General features: G+C 45.7%; 1 protein-coding gene across 1 annotated transcript in view; it reads left to right on the top strand.

The window, feature by feature from the left end:
- MYO5B (myosin VB) overlaps positions 1 to 21,189 on the top strand; it is a 145,522-nt gene that overhangs the window by 84,609 nt on the left and 39,724 nt on the right. Inside the window, exons 18-22 of the mRNA XM_058044585.1 lie at positions 4,030 to 4,116; positions 12,453 to 12,564; positions 14,030 to 14,241; positions 16,177 to 16,333; positions 19,614 to 19,853. Of these exons, the coding sequence (XP_057900568.1) occupies positions 4,030 to 4,116; positions 12,453 to 12,564; positions 14,030 to 14,241; positions 16,177 to 16,333; positions 19,614 to 19,853 (808 nt within the window). The remainder of the gene's footprint in view (positions 1 to 4,029; positions 4,117 to 12,452; positions 12,565 to 14,029; positions 14,242 to 16,176; positions 16,334 to 19,613; positions 19,854 to 21,189) is intronic.

The raw sequence follows: 21,189 nt of genomic DNA, 5'->3' as shown, positions 1-21,189 counted from the left end.
AAAGTAAAGATGTGGTTTGTATCAACTCCAGGCAGGTGAGCAGCTGAAGCAAAAGGCCAGTCCTGATCTTTGTCCGTAGCTCAGAGATGTATCACAGGGAACAATTTCTGTGAGCAGGTAATTGTTAGCCCTGTTTGACCTCTTGGTCATGGATTTGTGCCCAGTTTTCTTCTCTGTAACTCCAGAAAAGCTTGGCCATTAGTATGCAGGGACCTTACAGATGTGATGTCCTCGAAAGGCATCAAGTGCAGGTGGTGACCTTTAAGGAAGAAGGTTGTAAATGTAATCCAGCAGCAGGGAGGCATTTCCCTCCAGCTGATCTGATGCAGGCTGAGTGCTCCCAGTGAGCACAGTGCGATTTAGGAATGCAGAGACAGCTCCAACAGTGTCCTGGAAGGAAGGCAGAGCTTCTCTAAACAGACCTGTCCTTGGTCATGATGTGCTGGGAGAGATGTATCCACCAGGAAGCTTCCTGGCTTGACTCTTCTGCCCCTGCAAACAGCAAACTGAGGGGTATAAATCATTGCAAGACATTCAGAAGCTGGTTTCTATTTACCTGATTCCTTAGATGAGTAGTTAGCAGCCCTGGAGACGGCTGTCTGTGCTGGGATCTGTGTTCCTGTGCTCTGCTGATCTGTTCCACACACCGGCCTGTAGGAACTGGATGTGCTTGGGCCTTGGTCTCCTCTTGCCTTTTGCAGAGGGTGTTCATTAAGTGAAATTCAGGATTACACTGTGTGATTGACAATTTTCTTTAGATGAAGCACAAAAAATTATTCTCTGACTTGCTGTAGTGAGAGTGTGGTAGATGCTCTGGGTGATGAAGTGGTTTTATCTTTCCAGTGGGTCTTTCCAGGACTCCATGTCCCTGCTTAGCTCTCCTTTCAGCTCATCCCTCTTCACTTCTCTGCCTTTGAACTTTCAAATTCAATTTTTCATGCAATGCTCAGAATACAGTTAATATAATTCCATGGATGTGCAAACTCCTGGTTTTCAGGGGGCAGTAATTGAATGAACTCAGTTGTATCCCTAAGATATTATGGGTAGCAAGCACCAGGAGGATAATTCTGCCAGTGCCTGCTCCTACTCCAAGTGATGGCTCTGCCCAGTGTGATGCTACTATTGGTGAATGTCCAAGCTCAGGATTTTGGGAACACATGACAGGCCAAAATAGACACAAGGATGGTTCTGGAGAAGGTTGCTTTAGGTTGTGGTGATGGGGTTGCATCCTCATCCACAGGGGGTTCAGGTGTCTGCAAGAGCTTCTCCCCCCTCACCCCTCATGGATTGCTTAATTGGCATTGTCACCTGGGGATCGTGGTGAAGGTTGGTCTTGCTGCCACCAGCTTGAAGAATTTGTGTCCTTAGCCTGGCACTAATAAAGTCACAGAATCCCAGGAGCACTGAGGCTGGAAAAGAGCTCAGGATCGTGGAGTCCCAGCTGTGTCTGAACCCCGCTGTGCCACCAGCCTGGAGCACTGAGTGCCACATCCAGTCCTTCCTTGGACACCTCCAGGGATGGGCACTCCAACACCACTCTGGGCAGCCCCTGCCAAGGCCTGGCCTCCCTTTCCATGGGGAAATTCCTGCTGCTGTCCAAGTCCCAGCCTGAGGCCGTTCCCTCTGCTCCTGTCCCTGTTCCCCCCGGCTGTCCCCTCCTGTCAGGAGCTGTGCAGAGCCACAAGGGCCCCCCTGAGCCTCCTTTGCTCCAGGCCCAGCCCCTTCCCAGCTCCCTCAGCCTCTCCTGGGGCTCCAGCCCCTTCCCAGCTCCCTCAGCCTCTCCTGGGGCTCCAGCCCCTTCCCTGCTCCCTCAGCTGCTCCTTGTAGGACTTTTTTATGTGTAAAAGTGTGATCTAAAGACACATGCTGGAAAATGTGCAGTACTGGGAAGCATTTGTGAAGTGAAACATCATCAGCATTGCTCCACGTTAGCACCCAAGTGTCTGCAACATGCAGAACACTGGGTGTTATGTTTGTTGTTCAGTGAGAAAATAAGTTTTCTCTAAAACGTAAAATTTTTCGGCTCACAAGAGCATTATGTTTTTACTAAAATGAAAAGCTTACCCTGGAGAACAGGGAGGAGGTAATGGCAGCTCTTCAGTACTTAGAGGGGCTACCATGAAGAGAAAGCCATGCTCTCAACAGTGGTGTGTGGTGGGAGGAAGGAGCCGATGGCCCCAAATTTACACGGGAGGTTCAGACTGGACATGAGTAAACCTATTTTTTTTCTCCCTGAGGACAGTCTGTCAGTGGAATAGTCTGCCTGAGAGGTTGTTCAGCCTCCGTCTCTGGAGGTTTCTATAAATTTTGTCTGGCTAAACCCCTGGGCCATGGATCTGCCCCCACAGCTGTCCCAGCTTTTGAGCATAGGGGGCTGGACTGGAGGGTTCCTCAGGTCTCTCACACCCTGCATTCCTACTCACAACATGCTGAGAAGATAAAATCTGTAATAGGGCTGGAGGGTGTCAGGCTCCCATCCTGGGACACCTTGCTCCATGCAGGGGTGTCTGCTCCATCTGACTGCAGGCTGGGACTGAGGTTAATTCCTGCTGGAGAAGACTTCCAAAGAGAGATGTGCAAGGGGAATGCCTGACTTCAGGTTGTTCCTCTGTCAGTTTTCCTTTTAGATTCACTTTCAGGCAGGGTTTGGGATCTTTGATTTGGGTTTCCAGGCCAAAAGCAACCTGCCAGGTGCTTCTATCTGCCGTGGCAAGGAAAAGAAGTTTGTAATAAGCTGTATTGTCCCTCTTTTAAGATCTTAATTTCAGCATTAGCCCATAACTGGAGCTGTTGCTGACAGATGACTGCAGCCTCTCTGGTGGCTGCATTTCACCCCCACTGAACAGGGCTTTGCTGCTTTGCAGAGTTTCCCTTGGATACCAGAGAGATCGCCCTGGGATCTTCCAGGACTGACGCTTACCTGTCGATCTGCCACTCCTGTTTATTATTTATTGTTATGGAAATTGCACTCTTGTGGGTTCTTCCTTGAAGTGAGTGACAGCCCAGACTGATTTTTCACCCTGCACAGTGTTGGTGGTGTTGCAGTGAATAACTTGCTTGTAGACTTGACAGGTCCAGGGAATTAAAAAAAGCACAGAGGGAGAAGAAGGAGACTATTTTTCATGCTGCTTTTGTGCAGCAGAGAGCAGGAAGAATTATTCATGTAATCTTGACTTGCAGGTGTAAATATTTTGAGCTTTCAGAAAGGGAAAAAAACTGGCATTATACGAGAAGATTTGTTCTGGAAACCTCACACAGCTATGGACATTGCATCGTGTGAGTCTGAGCTTGATGCAGGGACCTTTTCCAGTGCCTTCCAGGGCTGGAGAGCTGTGACCTCCTTGTGCATTCAGCGTCAGGGTGGAAGGAGGGAGCGGCCACGGGGGATGCTGGTACCTGGACTCACTCTCTGCAAGGATGGTCTGATTTGGGAGTGAGTTTTTGCCAGGAATCAGAGGAAGCACTGGCTGAGTATTCAGCTGGAAGTTTCCTTGAGATTTTTTTGCCACAAATTCCTGATGGCATGTGGTGGCAGTGGTAAGGGATGATGCAAGCTTTAAAGTGGTCATGTTCTTGGAAAACTTAGTCTAGAACATCATGGGACCTGTTAATTACCTGCTTTGGATATGGAATTGAATATATCAGACTTATTCTGCTGTTGAATTTGATTTCTGTAAATATATTGTTGCCCCAATAGCTGGTTCACCAGGCAGCTCGTGGTGGGGTAGCCTGTTCCCTTTTTTATTGTGATTGTATTGCTTTACAAAGCCAGATAGATTCTAGCTGTAGGCACTAATTAATTGCAGCAGATGGTCAGTCTATCCCAAGAATACCCCTGGCATTGATAGCAGGGTGGGAGCAAGGTTTCAGGCAACTCGGAAGTCAGACCTTTGCGACATGCAGAGAAAAGTTGTGACATCTGTGCAGCCTGTTCCCAAAGCCAGGCCTGGGTTATGCTGAGGTTTGAGAGGCAGTGGCTGCGGGCTCCCTTTCACTGTGTGTTAATGCCTGTCCTAAATCTAATTGCAGGTTTGATCCGAAGAGAGCAGTGCAGCAGCTGAGAGCCTGCGGAGTGCTGGAGACCATCCGGATCAGTGCGGCTGGCTTCCCGTCCAGGTGCTGGGCTGGGAGCTCCCTGGGCTTGTGCTGCTCCTGCTGCTTTCCCAGCAGGTTCATTGTGCCCAGGGCCGGGCTGGATGGGGCTTGGGGCACCCCGGGACAGGGGAAGGTGCCTCTGCCCATGGCAGGGGTGGCATTGGGTGAGCTTTGAAGACCAAACCCTTCTGCGATTATCTGACGTGAGGGAGGTAGAAGAAAATACTTGTGTTGGCAGGACAATGTTTATTTAGGTTTGCTTGTACCCAGGATGGATTTTCTCCTTTTAATTTTTTTTTTTTTTGTTTCATTTTGCCAAACTCCCATTATGTCCTGGGTTCCTCAGATGTAAGAGATTCATTGTCAAGCAAAGAGCTGCAAAGTGGGCATGACAGAGAGTGTGTTGTGCTGTGTCCAGTCAGTGCTCCAGCTGGTGCTTTCAGTCTGGTCCTGAGAGGTAATTTGCTCTCATGAAACTTCTGAAAAAGCTGATGCCTGGCAGACAAAGGAATCCAGTTGGGATGCTGTACCTAGGTGAAGACCAAGTAACGAAACAACAACTCTGAAAGCAAGCACTGCCCTAAAGCACTTCTTCACTGTTTGCCTGAAGCCTCTTCCACTGTTCAATTTGGTTTTCTTTGCGTGTGATTTTGTTTCCCCCCTGGCTTCAGACATCTGCTGCAATCCTCATTTCAGCCAAAAAAAATTCTGATTCTACTTTCAGAGAAAGAAAATAAGGGTTGTAAATTATTGTTGTAGACATTCACAGAGCACATCCAGAGCATCCTAGGCTTCAAACTCTTGCATCATAAAAAGGAGGCTTATGGGTGGTGTGCTCCTGCTGATTGAGATATAAAATTCAAAAGAGGTTTTTAAGGCCCAATAAATCAGAAAAAATAGACTATACATAAGTCCTGAAGATGACAAGGGCAAATAATTCTAAAAATGCATCAATTGCATTTTAGTGCCAAGCAGCTTTGTGTTAATGTCAGCAAAGCCATCAGCCCTTTTATATGGAACAAAGAAGTCATAAATATGCTCAGTGAAGTGTTGGCTAAGCGTGATGTGGAGCACCATGAGCAACTCCCTGTCTCACGTTTTGGGGAGGAGCGTGCTGCTCTCACAACCTCCTGAAAAGCTGCAGGGGGTTGTGGCAGCCGAGGGCAGCAGCTGCAGGTTGAGGTGGCTCTGTCACCTCTGCTGGCCAGGGACCTCTGTGGGCAGGTCACAGCTGCCCTTGGGCTCCTCCCTGACCAGCTGGGTCCAGCAACTTAAGGAGCAAGAAGGGAAAACAGAGAAAGGAGAAGAAGAAAACTCTCCTGGAACCCAATTTCTCTGTGTCCCCTGCCAGTGCGGGAGGGTGCAGATCTGGGACCTCGTGCCAGGAGCCTGACCCTGTTAGAAGACCCAGCATCACCTTTGGCTCTCATCTCTGAAGTCTTGAGGGCTTCTGTGGAAGCAACCAGTAAAAAGCTGCTTCTTCCTTACTTGATCCCTAAGCCACGGTGGGGAATCAAAAATTCCAGCCCATGGGTGTTTTTTACTACCATCTTTGTAGCCAGACCAAATCTGTTAGTCCTTGCAGTAAAAGCCCTGAAACAATGAAAAATCTGGGTTTTTCTCGCGTGGAAAAGGCCAGAGAAATGCAGTTCTTTGCTCCCCAAGCAAGCAGTCACACTGCCCAGTGCAGTCTGAGCCCTGGCTTTGCCATGGTGGGTCCTGGGGGAGTTTGGGGAGCTCTGACCTGAGCGTTGTGTGTTTTGTGAGGTTTGTTACTGGTCTTACCATGGCTGCAAGGAACACACCCTGTTCCCCTCCATTCATCATTATCCTGCAGATTTGTAGCATCTTCCCATTTCTGCTCACTTAACTGCAGCTAATACTCTACAGCACTAAAATCAATGTGAAATCAGTAATGGGGAGGGGGAGCAGAGGGGAGGAATCACTGCAGCACCTGGAGACCAGCCAGGATCTATTGACAGCAAAGAATTGACCAGTACAAGAACCACTCCACCCTTACAAACTAAAAAGTTGATGCTCTCAGCTCTGCTTGCATGCTTTTGGTTGTGAGATCTTTTCCCAGGACGCTAGGAATACAGAACTCTTCCATCACTGCAACTTGTCAGCTCTTGTTCTTCTTCCAGGGACAAAAAAAAAAAAACAGGGTGCAAAAAGCAATTTCAGCCTTTCAGAGTGATATTCTCCAAAGTTTGTGATTGTTGAAGGACAGATCTTTGTGTGTTTTAATATTTCTAGCATATATTTGTGTATAGGAGCAGCTCTGCACCAAATAGAATACTCACTTTGGGCTCCCATAGTTCTTCATCTTCCTTACTCAGAAAATTCCAGTCTTGAAAATCCAGACTCAGGAGCTGGACGATATCATTGAAAGATTGTGAATAATCTGTGTCTTTATATTGACTTTACAGACCATCTTGGGAAAAGATGCTTCCACAGGATCTTGTTTTGTAGGAAAAGTAACAGACTTTTAGTCATTTCTGCAGTTTTACATGTGATATCTCTTGGTTTTCATCACAGTGAGCATTGATTATTCCTCTGTATTTCCTTATATATTGAGACAGGTTGCATTTATATTGCTTGATTAAGGATAAAACCAAAAAGGACAGTCATTGCTTTAAATTTAAACCTCTTGTGAAGGCTCTAAATTTGGAATACTTTAAAATAATAGCAGAAAACTTGATCTTCGTGACTTTTGCTTCTCTCAGGTGTAAGCAATTTACCCATAAAACAATAGGGAATTTCCAAATTTGTTTATCCCAAGGTAAGTTTTAACCAGAAACAATAGAAAAACTCTTGTTTTCATCCTGTAATGTTTACTTCTGAATATATTCCAGCACACTGTCACTAGAATAGCTTTCTGAGGGTGATGTGACTTTGAGTCAGAGATCTCTGGATAAATCCACCTGCTGCTGAAGAGTTCAGTGTTTTGAGTCCTTAATAATTTTTTTACCTCTAGAAAAAGAAATAATTTTTAATACAAGTGGTAGTTGTTCAAGCTGTGTAAGTCTCAGAAATCTGAAGCCTGGGACTCCCCACTTAGGGTGTTCCTGGGTTTATTTTACCATTTCCATGGTAGGCTGCGCTCTGGCTGCGTCTGAAATAAATTGAAAATTTATCATTTGCTTTGAAATGTTACTCAGCAGTTAAGAAATCTGTATCTGTTAGCATGTGCATAAATGACTGTGATGAATGGAGTGTCTGAGGTGTGTAGGTAGTAAATCTATCATCAGCTTCCCTGGGTAAAGCGTGGAAGATGTCTCTGTGCTGTAAAACCATTCATCTTCCTTACAGAAACTGGCTGCATAGAGATGAGTCTTTTGAGAACTAATTGCTGCACATCTCCATGAATAGCAAAATAACTCTTTAAACCAAGTTTTTAAATTGCTTCTGTCAAAACTGTACTTTTTTTTTTTTTTCCCCTGCTGGTTTTGGTGGTTTCCAGTCAGTGGTCCAGCAGCAGTGGTGTCACACCGTGCCATCACTCTGAATTGCCTCATCACTGCAGTTCTCTCTGAATTACCCTCTTTGTAGTTGTTATGTATTTATAGTTTAAGTATCCTTGGCATTTGGCTGCTTCCTCTGGTCGCTGGAGCTCACTGTCAGATTCAGCATTTTTGTATCAATTCAGTGTGAAATCCCAGCTGCTAAACTCTATAAATATTAAACATTTATAATTGAAAACTATCATGGACATCCTTGATGTATAATTTTTTTTACAGAATGTGCCTTTAGCTGTGTGGCTGTCATTTCAGGATAACAAGACCTATAAATTGCTTTGGCTACCAACAGTTCTGTTTGCCCACACCCAACAAAGGTGTAATATGCAAATGGAGGGGCTTTCCACCCCTCGTTTTTCCCTTTGAATATATTCCAGCTAATTTCAAGCCAGGCCAGCCTGCATGTTTTAGAACTAATTGAAAGGCAAATCTGTTCTGCTGCAGTAAACAAGGCAAGAGAAATTTTCTCCCTGAACTGCAGCTTCTAAAATAATTTCATGTCAAATCTTGGCTCTGAGATTGAACCTGCACCCTTCCAGACATGTTCTGACTCCTCTGAAAAGATCAATATCATCCAGCTCCTTCCTGCTTAATATATTGACCCCTTCAGGGGAGGGTGCCTTGTGGTGCTGCCAGGATTTCCCGCACAAAACTGAGTTTGCTCAGCACCTGGGATGGTCTTTGTTTGCTCTGAGTGGAAACATTTCACGTTCAGTTATTTTAGGGTACCAGAAGAAACCATATTATGGTTAAGAGTTGGAAGCTTTTTTGACCTATTACACTGCTTTCAGCTGTTCACTCGGTGCAGCTGGCACAACATTGCTGAAACAATGGGTTGTGGATATTTTGGGCAGTTGTTGACTGCTTGGAAAGATGCTTTTTGGAAGCTTCCTTGGAATGTGAACCCCAGTTTCCTACCCACGCTCTCCCTTCAATTTGGCATTGTGATAAACACAGCTGGCTCTGCTCAGGTTCATAAACCCTCGATTTTGGACAGGAGCAGCCCATTTGCTTTGCACCTGGCTGCATTTTTGTGTAAAACACCCAAATCTGGTTGCTTAAACTACAGAAAAAAGATTACTTCATCTGTGGCGTGTGCTATGTCTTATTCCCTCTGTTTCCTGTAGGTGACAAAGACTTTGCTGGGATGACCAAGCCTCAGGCTCTCAGCCAACCGTCCTCCTTGCTGCTGAGCCCAAGGAGGGGTTTCTCCACAGGCATAAGTTATTTTCCTGCATTCTTCCCTTCCCTTTATTGCCTTTTCCCCTTAGTGACCTGTGCTGGCATCAAAGCAAAATTCAGCTGTTTGAGGTTGGCTTGATCTCAGTTTGAGTAGCATCTGCCCAGTCCTTTGTGCCTCCTTCTTCCTGTTTCTCAGTTGTGCAGGTACAAAAATGCCCTGGTTCCATCTCTTTTCTCTGCATCACTTATCTGGATCTTAAAACTTGATAATAATAATACAGAGCTCTATTTATTTAGTGTCCCTTGGTCGTTTCCAGCCCCCAGCACTGAGGCTTGCCCATGCTGTGTGTTGTGTGGCAGCATACCAAGCACCCGAGATCTGTTTTTTATTTGATACCTGTCCACAAGTTGAACTGAGGTGTACCCTTCCCACAGTCTTTCCTGACCTGCTAAGCTGTGGGGTAACACAGCACATCCTTTGTCTCCTGCTGGGAGTCAGTGTGTGGCTTGGCAAGTATGAATGAATTTTCTTTTTTTGTTTTCATGTTTGTTTTTGTTTTCCCTTTTAAAATGAAGGCATTGTACCTAAAAAAAAAATAAAAATGTATGTGCAGAAAAGTAATTTTAAAAGTGCATGTACAACAAAGCACTGAGCTTCAGTATTTCTGCACTGGAGAAATCTCCCTTGCAGGGCTGGGGGATCATGTTTGTTTCTCTCCCAGCAGATAGTTGTAAGGAAATTTTATACAGCTTTGAGCCTCGAGTGGTTCAATGAGGCATGTTACATTAAACCTGAGTGCTTTAATTGTTCCTTTCTCCGGGGAGGATTCTGTAGCAGCACCTATGAACCCCTGCAGCTTTCTTTTGCTGGTGAACTGGGATGGCAAATATCCCAGCGAAACTCCTGTTGTGGCACAGATTTTGTTTTGATGCCCATGGACAATAATTCAGGAGCAGTGTGGTGTCAGGGCTGTCATTCCCTGATAAATCAGAGAGTGGTGAGAGCACAAGGGAGGCAGTTCAGTGCCCTGGGGCTCAGCGTGGGGCTGTGAACCTCTGGGACATGTGGGGCTGTGGATGCCACCAGTCCTGTGAACACCTTGGCAGAAACCAGGGAATGTATTCCCTGACTCTTCCAATGTCTCATGTGAGACTTACTCCTGAAAAGTGAGTCATTTTTATTAAGGATGGATGTGGAAAATAATTTTTTTCCGCCTTGGGAAATGAGAATGACAGGCTGTGGAGGAAGACCCACTGTGCAGTGACCTGTGATTTATTTTTAAGGATTTCCTGCAGGTGTCTGAATCTTGTTTGTGGGCAGCTGTGGGATCTCCATCTCTGCTGTGGTCCTGGAAGATGATGGATTTTACTTTCTGCCCAGCTTGGACCTGTGCCCTGAGTTTCATGTTCTGCCTCTTCACCATCTGCTCTTAGCTGGAAGAGCCTGGATGGCACCTGCAGGGTGATTTTTTTTCTCTGGATATCAGCAGTTAATAGTGCCAGTGCCTGAGCTGACTCTGGCAGGTTAATGGGAATACTCCTTCCTTCTCTCTTCCCTCCTCCCAAGCTTTCCCTGCCTCGAGCAGTGCCCGAGCCAGCCTCGTGTGCTTGGCTGGGTGCCTCGGGCTCTGCATGCTCTGCTTCTCCTCTCAGGTTTGATTTGGAGCTGTGTAAACCCTGGGTATGCTTGAAATGAAAATGGATTTCATTTGCACAACGCAAAGTGGCAAACGTAATTACAAAACAGAGGCGCTGGGAAAGCAAAGAGGAGGCAAGTTTAAGTTAAACCTTAGAGGACACAAGTTTGTAGTCTTGCATAATCTTGTGTTCAGTTTTCACCCCAGAGGGAGCTCTCCATAGCTGACACCTTAGTTTTTTTTAGTGATCCAGTGATCTTTTGGTTATTTGAGGGTGGGTAGCTGTAGCTGCCTGGCCTCAGGACTAGCCCATGGCAACAGAGATTGAATCAGCACAAAATCAGCCAATCTGAGCATTCTGAGCATGGGAAATCCTTTCATCACAGTGGCCTTCATGCTTCTGCTCCCACAAGCTCTCCTTTTTACCTTTGGCTTTAGGTGCAATCCTAAGGATATTCTGGTTTTTGTCAGTCCCTTTATTTTTCACTAGTTGTGTCCTGGGTGCTGTGTGTCCATGCAGGAGTTACATGTGGTTTACCAATCCACCTTTTTTTCCCATTTGCTCTCTTCATTCCCTTTGCAAACATTTCCTTTTACTGCACTCTTTTCAATGAAAAAAAGCATTGGCTTTCCTCCCCTTTTCTGAAGTGACAAAAAACTCTGTTGGCTGTGTGTTTTGAAATCAGCAATATGCCTGTCTTAGCAAATACCACGGCTTCCAGCCTTCAAGGTGTTTCATGAGAGATACCAGCAGCTGGAGTAGATGGTTGTGCAGGTCCCTTCCAACTGAACAGTTTTGTTTCATGATGCATTTTGTAGAGCTGGCAGCTGTGACTGCTCAGGTGGTCTCACTCAGTCTCACCACTGCAAACTGGCCACGACCCATCGCAAGCAATGCTCTGGCCCTTTGCAGTTTATTTTCCCTCCCATACACTTAATCCCTGGAAGTGTAAAAATAGGAAGAATTTGGTGCATAATGCAAAAAGTTAAGGTGGACATGGGGCCTCTGGGTGAAGAGAATGTTTCTGTGCGGCAGCTCTTCACAATTTGTTCTCGTCCTGGTTGCCAGAGCATCCCTGCAGGTAAGGATCAGGCTCACAGGTGGTTTTGTTGAGTGAGGGCAGAAATCAAATCCTCTGTGATTCTCTCCAGTTTCCCTTTGAAGCTTGTTATGCGTATTTTGTTGAAATACCAATGATCATTCTGGAGAAGTTTAGTGTTAATTAAAATCTCAGGTTCTGAGGGGTTTATAACTCACTGTGTTAATTTAGAGGGGGCTGAAACTTGGCAGATGTTGAAGCAATTTCAGGATCGCAGTCTGCAGGCTCTACATCTATCACCAGCAGCGGGAGATGATATTTCTGGCAGCAGGATACAGTGCTCTAATTCCTTCAATTAGCATTGCCTGTTTGGAGGCTTTGCTGCTGGAGACAGTGAGGCATCTTCCAAGGGGCTGCTTTGTCTTTCCAGAGCCAAAAGATTTTGTGTTTGTTTGAAGGGTGTCAGTCACAGACCTCAAGATGGAGCAATTAGGGAGTAGATTGAAATTAGTATTCAGCAGAGTTTGGGAACACAAAAACCGAAGAATTTCTATTTGATTCATTTTGTACAACTTTATGATTGTGCAATCTACAACTATGAAGATTTCTGTTTAGTTTTTATTTTTGGGTAAACAAGAGATCCATGATTTCTCCCAAGTTAGCTTCTCCTTTCTGACAGGAGCAGCACTGTTGTGTTTGAGTGGTAAAGAGCAGCAGATTGGGAAGCACATCAGGGGTGAGAACAGGGTGATCTGTGGCCTTTCTGTTCCAGGCTAGAAAGGCCACATGGTCATTCAGCATCTGAGATTGGGGCCAAGCTGGGGGTGAGTAGCTCCTTTTGGAGTTGGTCCATGCTGAGGGTTGTGGTGAGAAATCCCTTGAAATATTGCACACTTTGGCTCATCTATGACTCCAAGCACTTTATTTTAGTGAAGCAGTACCCAGCATGCAGACTAACCCAGCGTGTGCTTTGCTTTCAGGTGGTCCTACCCTGACTTTTTCAATAGGTACCGTGTGCTTATGAACAAGAGAGACCTCTCTAAGAACAACACGAAGCAGATCTGTCAGACCCTGCTGGAAGACCTCATTAAGGTGAGCTGGGACCAGATCTTTGTCACTGATGCTAAAAGCACAGAACTCGTGGCTTTGATGATTGCTCCAGCTTCACCTGCTGCATGTGCAGGTGCTTCTCCACCCCAGGCAGCCTGGGAGTTTTCCCAAAATGAGGGAGTCTTGCAAAGAGGTGTCAGGAGCACGGGATTTCTTGGTTCTGGTCAAGAGGAGTGAATCTTTTCAGTGCTGGTGAAGTCGAGTTTTCTGTCACTGGCTGGACACAAATGACTGGCCATTTCTAAAAAATGTGTCCCCCCATCCCCTCCTTCTTCTTTTGTCCAGCCACAGCTGGAGCACTTTTCAGGGGTCCACCCTGGGACGTCATGAACCTTAGTCAGTCATTAATTGACTCTTTGCACAAATGAGTAAGGGAAAAGTGCAGTAAATGCCTTTTCTTGATGTGTGGGAGACTTTCATTGGCCCTATATGGAAAAAACATCTGCAGACTGGGACTTCTTTACCACAAACAAGTCAGAAGATTTTGCCACCTCACCTTACCAAAACTTTACTGCTTGCTTGTATGCATTATTTTTAAATTGCAAATGTGCATGCAAAGGTTTCTTGCTGTTGAGTGGCTCAGAATGTGGCTAGCACCTTAGACAGGTTTTAATGCTCGATCTCTTGTTTTCCTGTGGGGTTTTGAGGAATTAACCCAATTGGGTTCCTCTTTTTGCTTTTTGCACCCAGTGTTACCCTTGGCTGCAGAGCCTTTTGCAGTGCATGTATGACTTTGTAGGTCTAAACATTAATCTTTTCAAAAAAGAAATATTTTTCTTGAAGTGCTGTGGTGTTGCATTTCCAGTCTGGTGTAGTGGAAGGCATCCCTGCCCATGGCAGGGAGGTTGGATATATGTGACGTTTAAGGTCCCTTCCAACCTAAACAATTCTGTGATTTCTTTATGTACGTAAAAACCAACAAATAACAAAAGACCAAATCCAAACAAAACCTCCAACCCCCCCCAAACAAGCAAACAAACAAACCCAAAACAAAATGAACCCCAAATAAACTCCTGCACCACAAAAAACCAAAACCAAACAACAACAAAAAACCCCCAGACCAACTAAGCAAAAAAAAATCCACAAAACACAAAAACCCAACCCAAAACCTCTTCAAAATTGTGCAACTATATGGAGTTCAAGACTGAATCCTAGTGCTGCTTTCCTTAATGGGTGTGTAGATGCTCAAGTGTAGTAAGTCTAGTAATATCGAATAATGTCTAATAAGTCTAATAATCTAATATATCTAATAATGGAGTCTAATAATATCTTCATTACCCAATAATATCTTCATTACCCAGTTAAGAAGAGACATGAGTTGATAAATTTGATTCAAAGTAGTGTTTTTACTCTGTATCTACTGATGAACTTAGACTGAAAACAAAAAGAAAAAAAAAAAGTGATGTTTGCCTCAATTAAATATAATTTCCTTTATGCTTTTGAAAAGGATCCAGACAAGTTCCAGTTTGGCCGTACCAAGATCTTTTTCCGTGCAGGCCAGGTGGCATATCTGGAGAAGCTGCGTGCAGATAAGTTCAGAGCTGCCACCATCATGATCCAGAAGATGGTGCGGGGCTGGCTGCAGAGGGCCAGGTACCTGCGGCTGAGGCGAGCCACCCTCGCCCTGCAGCGCTACACCCGCGGGCACCTGGCACGCAGGTGGGTCCTGGGCAGCCTCAGAGGGGGCAGCTGGGGAGCCAAGGGTGGAAACACCTCTGTTTTCAACCGGTTGCATCTTGGGGGTTTCATATCAGGAGCTTTGGAAATGCTCTGTTCACTTGAACACTTGAGCCACCCTCGCCCTGCAGCGTTATGCCCGCGGGCACCTGGAACGTAGGTGGGTCCTGGGCAGCCTCAGAGCGGGGCAGACAAGGGTGGAAACACCTCTGGCCACCCGGGTTTTCAGTCTGTTTCATCTTGGGGGTTTCATATGAGGAGCTTTGGAAATGCTCTGTTCGCTTGAAAGCAAGATGCGTAATGCGCATGTGGGTAATGCTGTGGTGGGAGTTTCTAAAAAAACTCTAAAGGGCTAAAGTTGGGACTTATTTCTGACCCCTCTATCTGTCTTTATTTAGGGGCAAGAGATCAAAATTATTTGCCTCAAACTGGTTTCATATTTACGTTAGTTTAATTTCTAGGTTCTGGGCCAAGGTTGTAACATAGACAGTCTGGTTGTAATGAGGTGACTACAGTGCTCTGAAGGGTTTAGGTGAAAGTGTTTCACAGAACTAATATTTTCCTGGGACTGCCTTTGGTAGAGGGCATTTGGATCAGCCAGAGAAGGGCTGCCTAGTTGGTATGCATTCCTCCCCTGCAGGGACAAGGTTTGTGTCTCCTGATGTCCAGGGGGAGTTCTCAGGATTGATTGGCTGTATTCTTTGTAATGAGGAAAATCACTCTAAATCACTGGCAGGGGGGCTGTGTACAGTAGATAATAAAAGAGCCTCATGTTAACTGTTTCTGTGCAGGAACCATTGTGTCAGTGGCTTGCTGGGGTTTCTGTAGGTAGCGCTCTGCTGGAGGGTGGGTACCTGGTGGCAGGTGTGGGGTTGATGTGAGGGAGGAGTGAAGCAATGGAACAGCATCCCAACCCACTGGCCACCTTCCTTCTTGTGGCCCTTCTTCAAGCCAGACAATCAGCAGAAGAACATCAGAGATACTAGCTGAGTTTGTGGTGTTGTTTGTGATTGTGAAAGGGGTTGGTGTTGGGGAGAACCAGCTGCTGCAGAGTTTCTTCTACATAATTTTTCAGTTCCCCTGTTTGTGCAGGGCTTGTAGGGTGGGATGGCATCTGAGTAACTACTCTTTTTGGAGACAGACCATCCCTTATCCTCTTCAGGAAGCCTTGCATCAGTGGGTCCTAATGAGAAACCATTTGCCTCAATCAGAGGAATATATAAACCAATCTGATGTGGCTCTTCATTTTGATATGCTTTTCACAAAATAAAAGAAGTGGATCAAATTTCTGTATAATGCTGCATGCTGAGAGCAATAAATGAATCATAAATCCAGCAAAACAAGCTAATTATCAAATTTAATGGAGGGTTTATGGGCATTTATTAACCAGTGTAACAGCAAATTGAACATGAGTTCAGCTGGAGAATGGGAGCAACATGGTGCAGAGCTGACCACATCCCTCATTATTTACTGTCTCTGAATGGCTCAAGGCTCTGCTCAGGAATGTTGCCAAAGCAGTGCACACCAGTTTAAATGTCAAATCAATTTGCTGCTGTTTTCACTGAGTCAGTACTGTGCTTTTTATAGTCAGGGAGGTGATGGAGCCAACCTGGGTACTGGTTAGAGCATGGATGCAAGGCAGAGAGTTCAAACCAAGGAAAACCTGGGGAATACTTGGGTTTAATGCTGTTTGGGAGCAATGGGGTGTGTTGATCTGTGGTTCCAGTGCTCCTGGGTTCAATGGCTGCTGTCTGATAGCATGGAGGCTTTCTTAGCCCAGCTGTTGGGGTGGTCTTTCCTGAATACTACCAAGCCACATTGGACAAAAGCTTTCCTCTCCCCCTGGCTTAAAACTTACTGCATCAGAAGAAAAGTTGAGTTTATGTGCCCTGCTTACCCTCCTCCTGTGCCCTGCAGGCTTTTCCAGCACCTGAGGAGGACGAGGGCTGCCATCATCCTGCAGAAGCAGTACCGAATGCTGCGGATGCGCCGGGCCTTCCTGAGGGTCCGCAGCGCCACCCTCACCATCCAGGCTTTTGCTCGGGGCATGTTTGTCAGGAGGATTTACCACCAGGTACACCCCCAGGAGGGTCTTTGCATGAGGAAAGAACCTTTATGTTTACTTCTGCGGTGTGTTTGTTGTGGTGGTGTTGATATTTGTGAAGCCGACAGCCCCCAGTGTTGCCAGAGGACCGAGGGTGATGGTGAGCTTTGCTATTTAAAGCTGTGCGAGAAAAAACGTTTTGGCAGCAGCACCTCAGCAGAGCAGCTAAATGGAGTTGGTCACTGTGGTGCCAGGAGGTGTTGTGGAGATGTGGAAATGTCATTTGGTCTAACTTATGCTCTGCTGAAACCTCCCCATCCCACTGAGTGAGTATTGGAGCTGCTCCCGATAGCGTAAGAAGACAAAGAGGGTCTGTCATGGAAGACAGTAATTAATTTCTTGATATGCATATCTCTTTAATTAGGTCTCTCCTTTAGCTTTCTGTGTTAAACCTGGAGTAGGACACAAAAGATTTGGAGTTTCATGACAGCAGTGAAACAGTGATAAGTCATTGAATCCTGGAGTGGTTTGGGTGTAAGGGAACCTTAAAGATCACCTCATTCCACCCCTGCCATGGGCAGGGACACCTTCCACTGTGCCAGGTTGCTCCAAGCTCTGTCCAGTTTGGTCTTGGTCACTTCCAGGGATCCAGGGACAGCCAAAGATTCTCTGAAAAACCTGTGCCAAGGCATTGCCACCCTCACAGCCAGCAATTCCTTCCCAATATCCCATCTAACTCTGCCCTCTGGCAATGGGAAGCCATTGCCCTTTGTCCTGTCCCCTCATCACTTGTCCAGAGCCTTTCTCCAGCTACTCTCTGTCAGGAAACTGAGAACAGCTTTGGAGAATCTTCTGTCTACTCTGCAGACCCAGCACTAAACTGGGTTGTGGGGCTACTCCAAGAAGTGAGAGGCTTCAATAAGGAAAAGCCCGTTCCTGGAAATAATTGAAATTACCTGGACACCTGGTGACCTCCCAGAGAAACCAGGGCTGTCCTTTGAGACACAGCAGCTGGCGATAAGGAATTTGTGCTGCCACTGCTGTTTCAGCATCTATTTTTTAAAGTGGAAGCTTCTGCAGAGGAGGCAGCTGATCCAGCAGTTAAACTCTCTAAGATTCAAGGCCACCCAAATCTTAGCAAGGTGTATAAGTTGTCTGAAGGCCAGGCCTCTCTAATCTGAGTGTCCTTAATCTCTGGAGCACTGGGTATAGGTTTTAGATAAAAGTGTTGGTTCCAGTGCATGTTCATTGACAGATGCAGGGCAGTGGGTGATGATCTATGGGATGAAGGCATGCCCAGTTCCCACCCAAAAATTTTTGTGTAAAGCTGAAATAAGTCCCCAAGGCAATGCAGTGGGGTTTCTTCTACCTCTTTGGGCATCCCTAGCTTTCCCCATTTATGAATGCCGAGACTGGAGACATGTAAAGCTCATTTCACAGTCATTCTTGCTGCATCTTAAATTCATACAATCCCTTTATTCTGAATTAAAATTTGCAACTGCAAAGAAAGCCTTAGGGTGAAACAAAATATTTATAAGAGAAGCTGATAGGATAACCTTTTCTGAGACAACTTAACCCAAACTAATAACAATAAAGTGTCTTGTAATCTTCAAATTCTCCTATTTATTTCCTTAGCAGACTGAAGCATAAGGAAGCTATTAACAACATGCTGTTTGTATCTCTAAAATGTCAGCCTTCAATTTTAGAGAGCAAAATTGAACTGCCACTGACTGACAAGATAGCTGCAAATTTTGGGGAAGAAATCCAATGCAAACATGCTGGAAATTTCATGAAAACAGATAAAAATTACTACAAATTGAACCGTGCTAGAGAAGTAGCTGCAGACTGTAGTGAAAGGACTCATAGTTTTATTTGAAGGTTATCCACATGATATGAAATCCCATCAGGACAGCATTTATCTGCAGTAAAAATTATCATAATGCAGAGGCAGAACACAGGAAAAAAAGTCTACAGATCTGTTCTGGTGATGTCTGATGCTGAGGGGACAGTGAGTTCGTTGCTGACTGTTTGTGTGTCTGTTAATGAGTGTTTACTCTGGAGCTGTGGCGCTGGTGGATCTCAGTACTCTTCTGAGGTGGTCCACAAAGTCACACTTGAGCCCAGATGTCACCTGCTCCCACCAAGTCCTCACAACCAGGATCATATCCCCTCGTGTCACTGACCAAGCAGGTCTTTGCTTTGAGACTAAGCAGGCTCCTAGGAGAGGTGCCCTGCCTGCATCCATTGAGAACAGTGCCTGTCCATGAAGGAGGGTGCAAAACCACAGCCTCTATTTCCATCAGCACCTGCATCTTCCAGGACATTCCTTGGAGGAGAAGCCCTTCCCAGGGCAGTTTGGGAAGTGTTTAATGTTTGTTGCCGCCAAACCTGAGTTGCTGTGCAGGTGACCTTTCAGGAATGCCCTTAAGCTGAAGGAAAGTAGATTTAGAGAAGATATTGGGAAGGCTGTGAGGGTGGGGAGGCCCTGGCACAGGTTTCCCAGAGCAAATGTCTTGGGACTTTAGCTGGTCAGAGTGACCTCAAGATGTATTAGAAAGTCTCTTTTCTCAGCCCCACGGTCAAAGGAGGAGTCAGAGCTCGTCATTTCTCAATCTCAAGGTTGTTTATTGTTTTTTATCTATAAAATTCTTTCTCCTCTGAGGTCCACTCAGCAGGACAGACAGAGGCACTCTGCCTGCCCCCAGGGAGGTGTTGTCTTTTTATACTAAAAACTACGTGTACAATATTTACAATTACTTTCCAATACCTATCACCAATGTTAGACAGTGAGCTTCTACTCTAAACCAATCTAAAAGTGCCAACATCACAGCAGGAGATGGAGGCCAAGAAGAAGAAGGAGAAAGGCTGGACACACCCAGATTCCTCCATCTTGGCCTCTGAACCCCCATTCTAAAACCCCAAAAAACTCTACTTTTCACCCTATGACAAACTGATTATTACTCTACTCGGACTTTTGTGGCTTGCAGATCCTCATATAAGGTTGTTAACTTTTTCCATGGGTCATAATCAAAGTCACAGGTGTCTTGGGCTCTGTGCCAGGGTCTCTGAGCCCCCTGGCAACCCAGGACAGCCAGAGGAATGTCCTGAATTCTGACACAACTGGATCCCTGGAAATTTCCAAGGCCAGGTTGGACAGAGCTTGGAGCACCTTGGTCTAGTGGAAGTGTGATCATCCACCACCTGCCCATGGTGGATGATCTTTAGAGTCCCTTCAACCCAAACCATTCTGGGGTTCCACAATCCCATGCCTTCCCTCTGTTGACCGCCGCGCTGTGGCCTTGTTTTGCAGATGCTGATGGAGCACAAGGCCACCATCCTGCAGAAGTACGCCCGGGGCTGGCTGGCCCGCGCGCGGCTCCGCCGGGCCCAGGCCGCCGCCGTGGTGCTGCAGTGCCACTGGCGGCGCCTCAGGGCCCGGCGCCAGCTCCAGGCCCTCCGCATCGAGGCCCGCTCGGCACAGCACCTCAAGAAGCTCAACATCGGCATGGAGAACAAGGTGGTGCAGCTGCAGAGGAAGGTGGACGAGCAGGTACGTCCCGGGCTGCGCAGGGACGGGCCTGGCCCAGCCGCCGCTTTGGGTCTGCCCGTGTCGTGTGGGAAGGGCCGTTGTGGAAAACGCCAGTCACTTGTTTTTGAAATGTTAAAAGGTTAATAGTAATAAAGTGGCTATAAAAATAGCAATATAAATAGAGTAATGAAAATTTGAACAGTTGGGATTAGGACAATACAAGACAAATAAGAAGAGTTATGGACAGTTTGGGTACCTTTTCTGGGCAAAATAAGCCTGAAAAAGGACACACATTAACAGAGGATTAACCCTTAAAAACAACAGCCTGTTGTATATTCATCCACCTCATACGTGATACATAAATTCCATTCAAACACAGGATTCTGTCTAGGCAGTGTCAGCTTCTTCCTCTTAATCCTAATGGCATCTTCAGGGCTGAGCAAGGCAGGAAGAAGTTAGTTTCTTCTGATAAGAGAGCAATAAATGCTCTTTCTCTGAAAGATGTAGGTGTCCTATGGCTGATATCTTGATGCAAGTCCTTTCTTTAAAAAAGCATAGTTTCTGTTTTAACATTGTGTTATAATCTAAAATTATATTTAACACACTACTAAAAAAATTAATACAGCATAACTTTCTGACATAACACATATAATATTGATTTTAATATTTGGAAAAAGCCAATCATATAATACACATTTTTCACAGTCGTGTTGGTGGCAGCCGAGCATTTGTAAGGGTGGGACACTGCCTGCTCCAAGCTGCACTGGAATTGTTGTGGGGACTACCCAGCAGGGCTCAGAGGGGGAAAACAGAACAGCAGTTTTAGAAAGTGTTGCTTAAAAACCCAAGCCAGCTCCTCGTGGGATCCAATGTCACAGGTTTGGGGCTGAATTGCTCTGCTGTGCTTTTTGCTCTGTGGGCACTGAGTGTGCAGAGTGTGTGCCACCACTGGCATTGTGAACTGTGTGTGTTGGGAGTCACATTCCCTGGAAGATAAACAACAATTTGGGTAAATAGTTTACTTTGTGTTACTAGACACAACAGTTCTCCAGGAGTAAGGGGAGGGTGGGATAGTGTGATGTGACAGATCCCTGTGTGACATGAGTTAATGACCTTACAGTGACTCTTTGATCACAGGGATGTTTTCTTCAGTAGCCATTTGCCATTAATAAGCTGCAAAATAATGGTTTGATTTTACAGACATAGCAGAATAATTTTTTCACCTACTAATGTGTGCAAATTACTTTGTTAAATACTTTCTGTGTTGCTGTAAAAGGAATTGAGGCGTGATCATGAGAAATGCTGAGTGGGGCCTAGTTGCATTGACTAATATCAACAGGGAAATTCATATCCACTT

Source organism: Melospiza georgiana, chromosome Z (assembly GCF_028018845.1).
Source record: "Melospiza georgiana isolate bMelGeo1 chromosome Z, bMelGeo1.pri, whole genome shotgun sequence".
Classification (NCBI taxonomy): domain Eukaryota; kingdom Metazoa; phylum Chordata; class Aves; order Passeriformes; family Passerellidae; genus Melospiza; species Melospiza georgiana.
The sequence above is the reverse complement of the archived record's forward strand: the minus strand, read 5'-3'. Positions and strand labels throughout refer to the sequence as shown.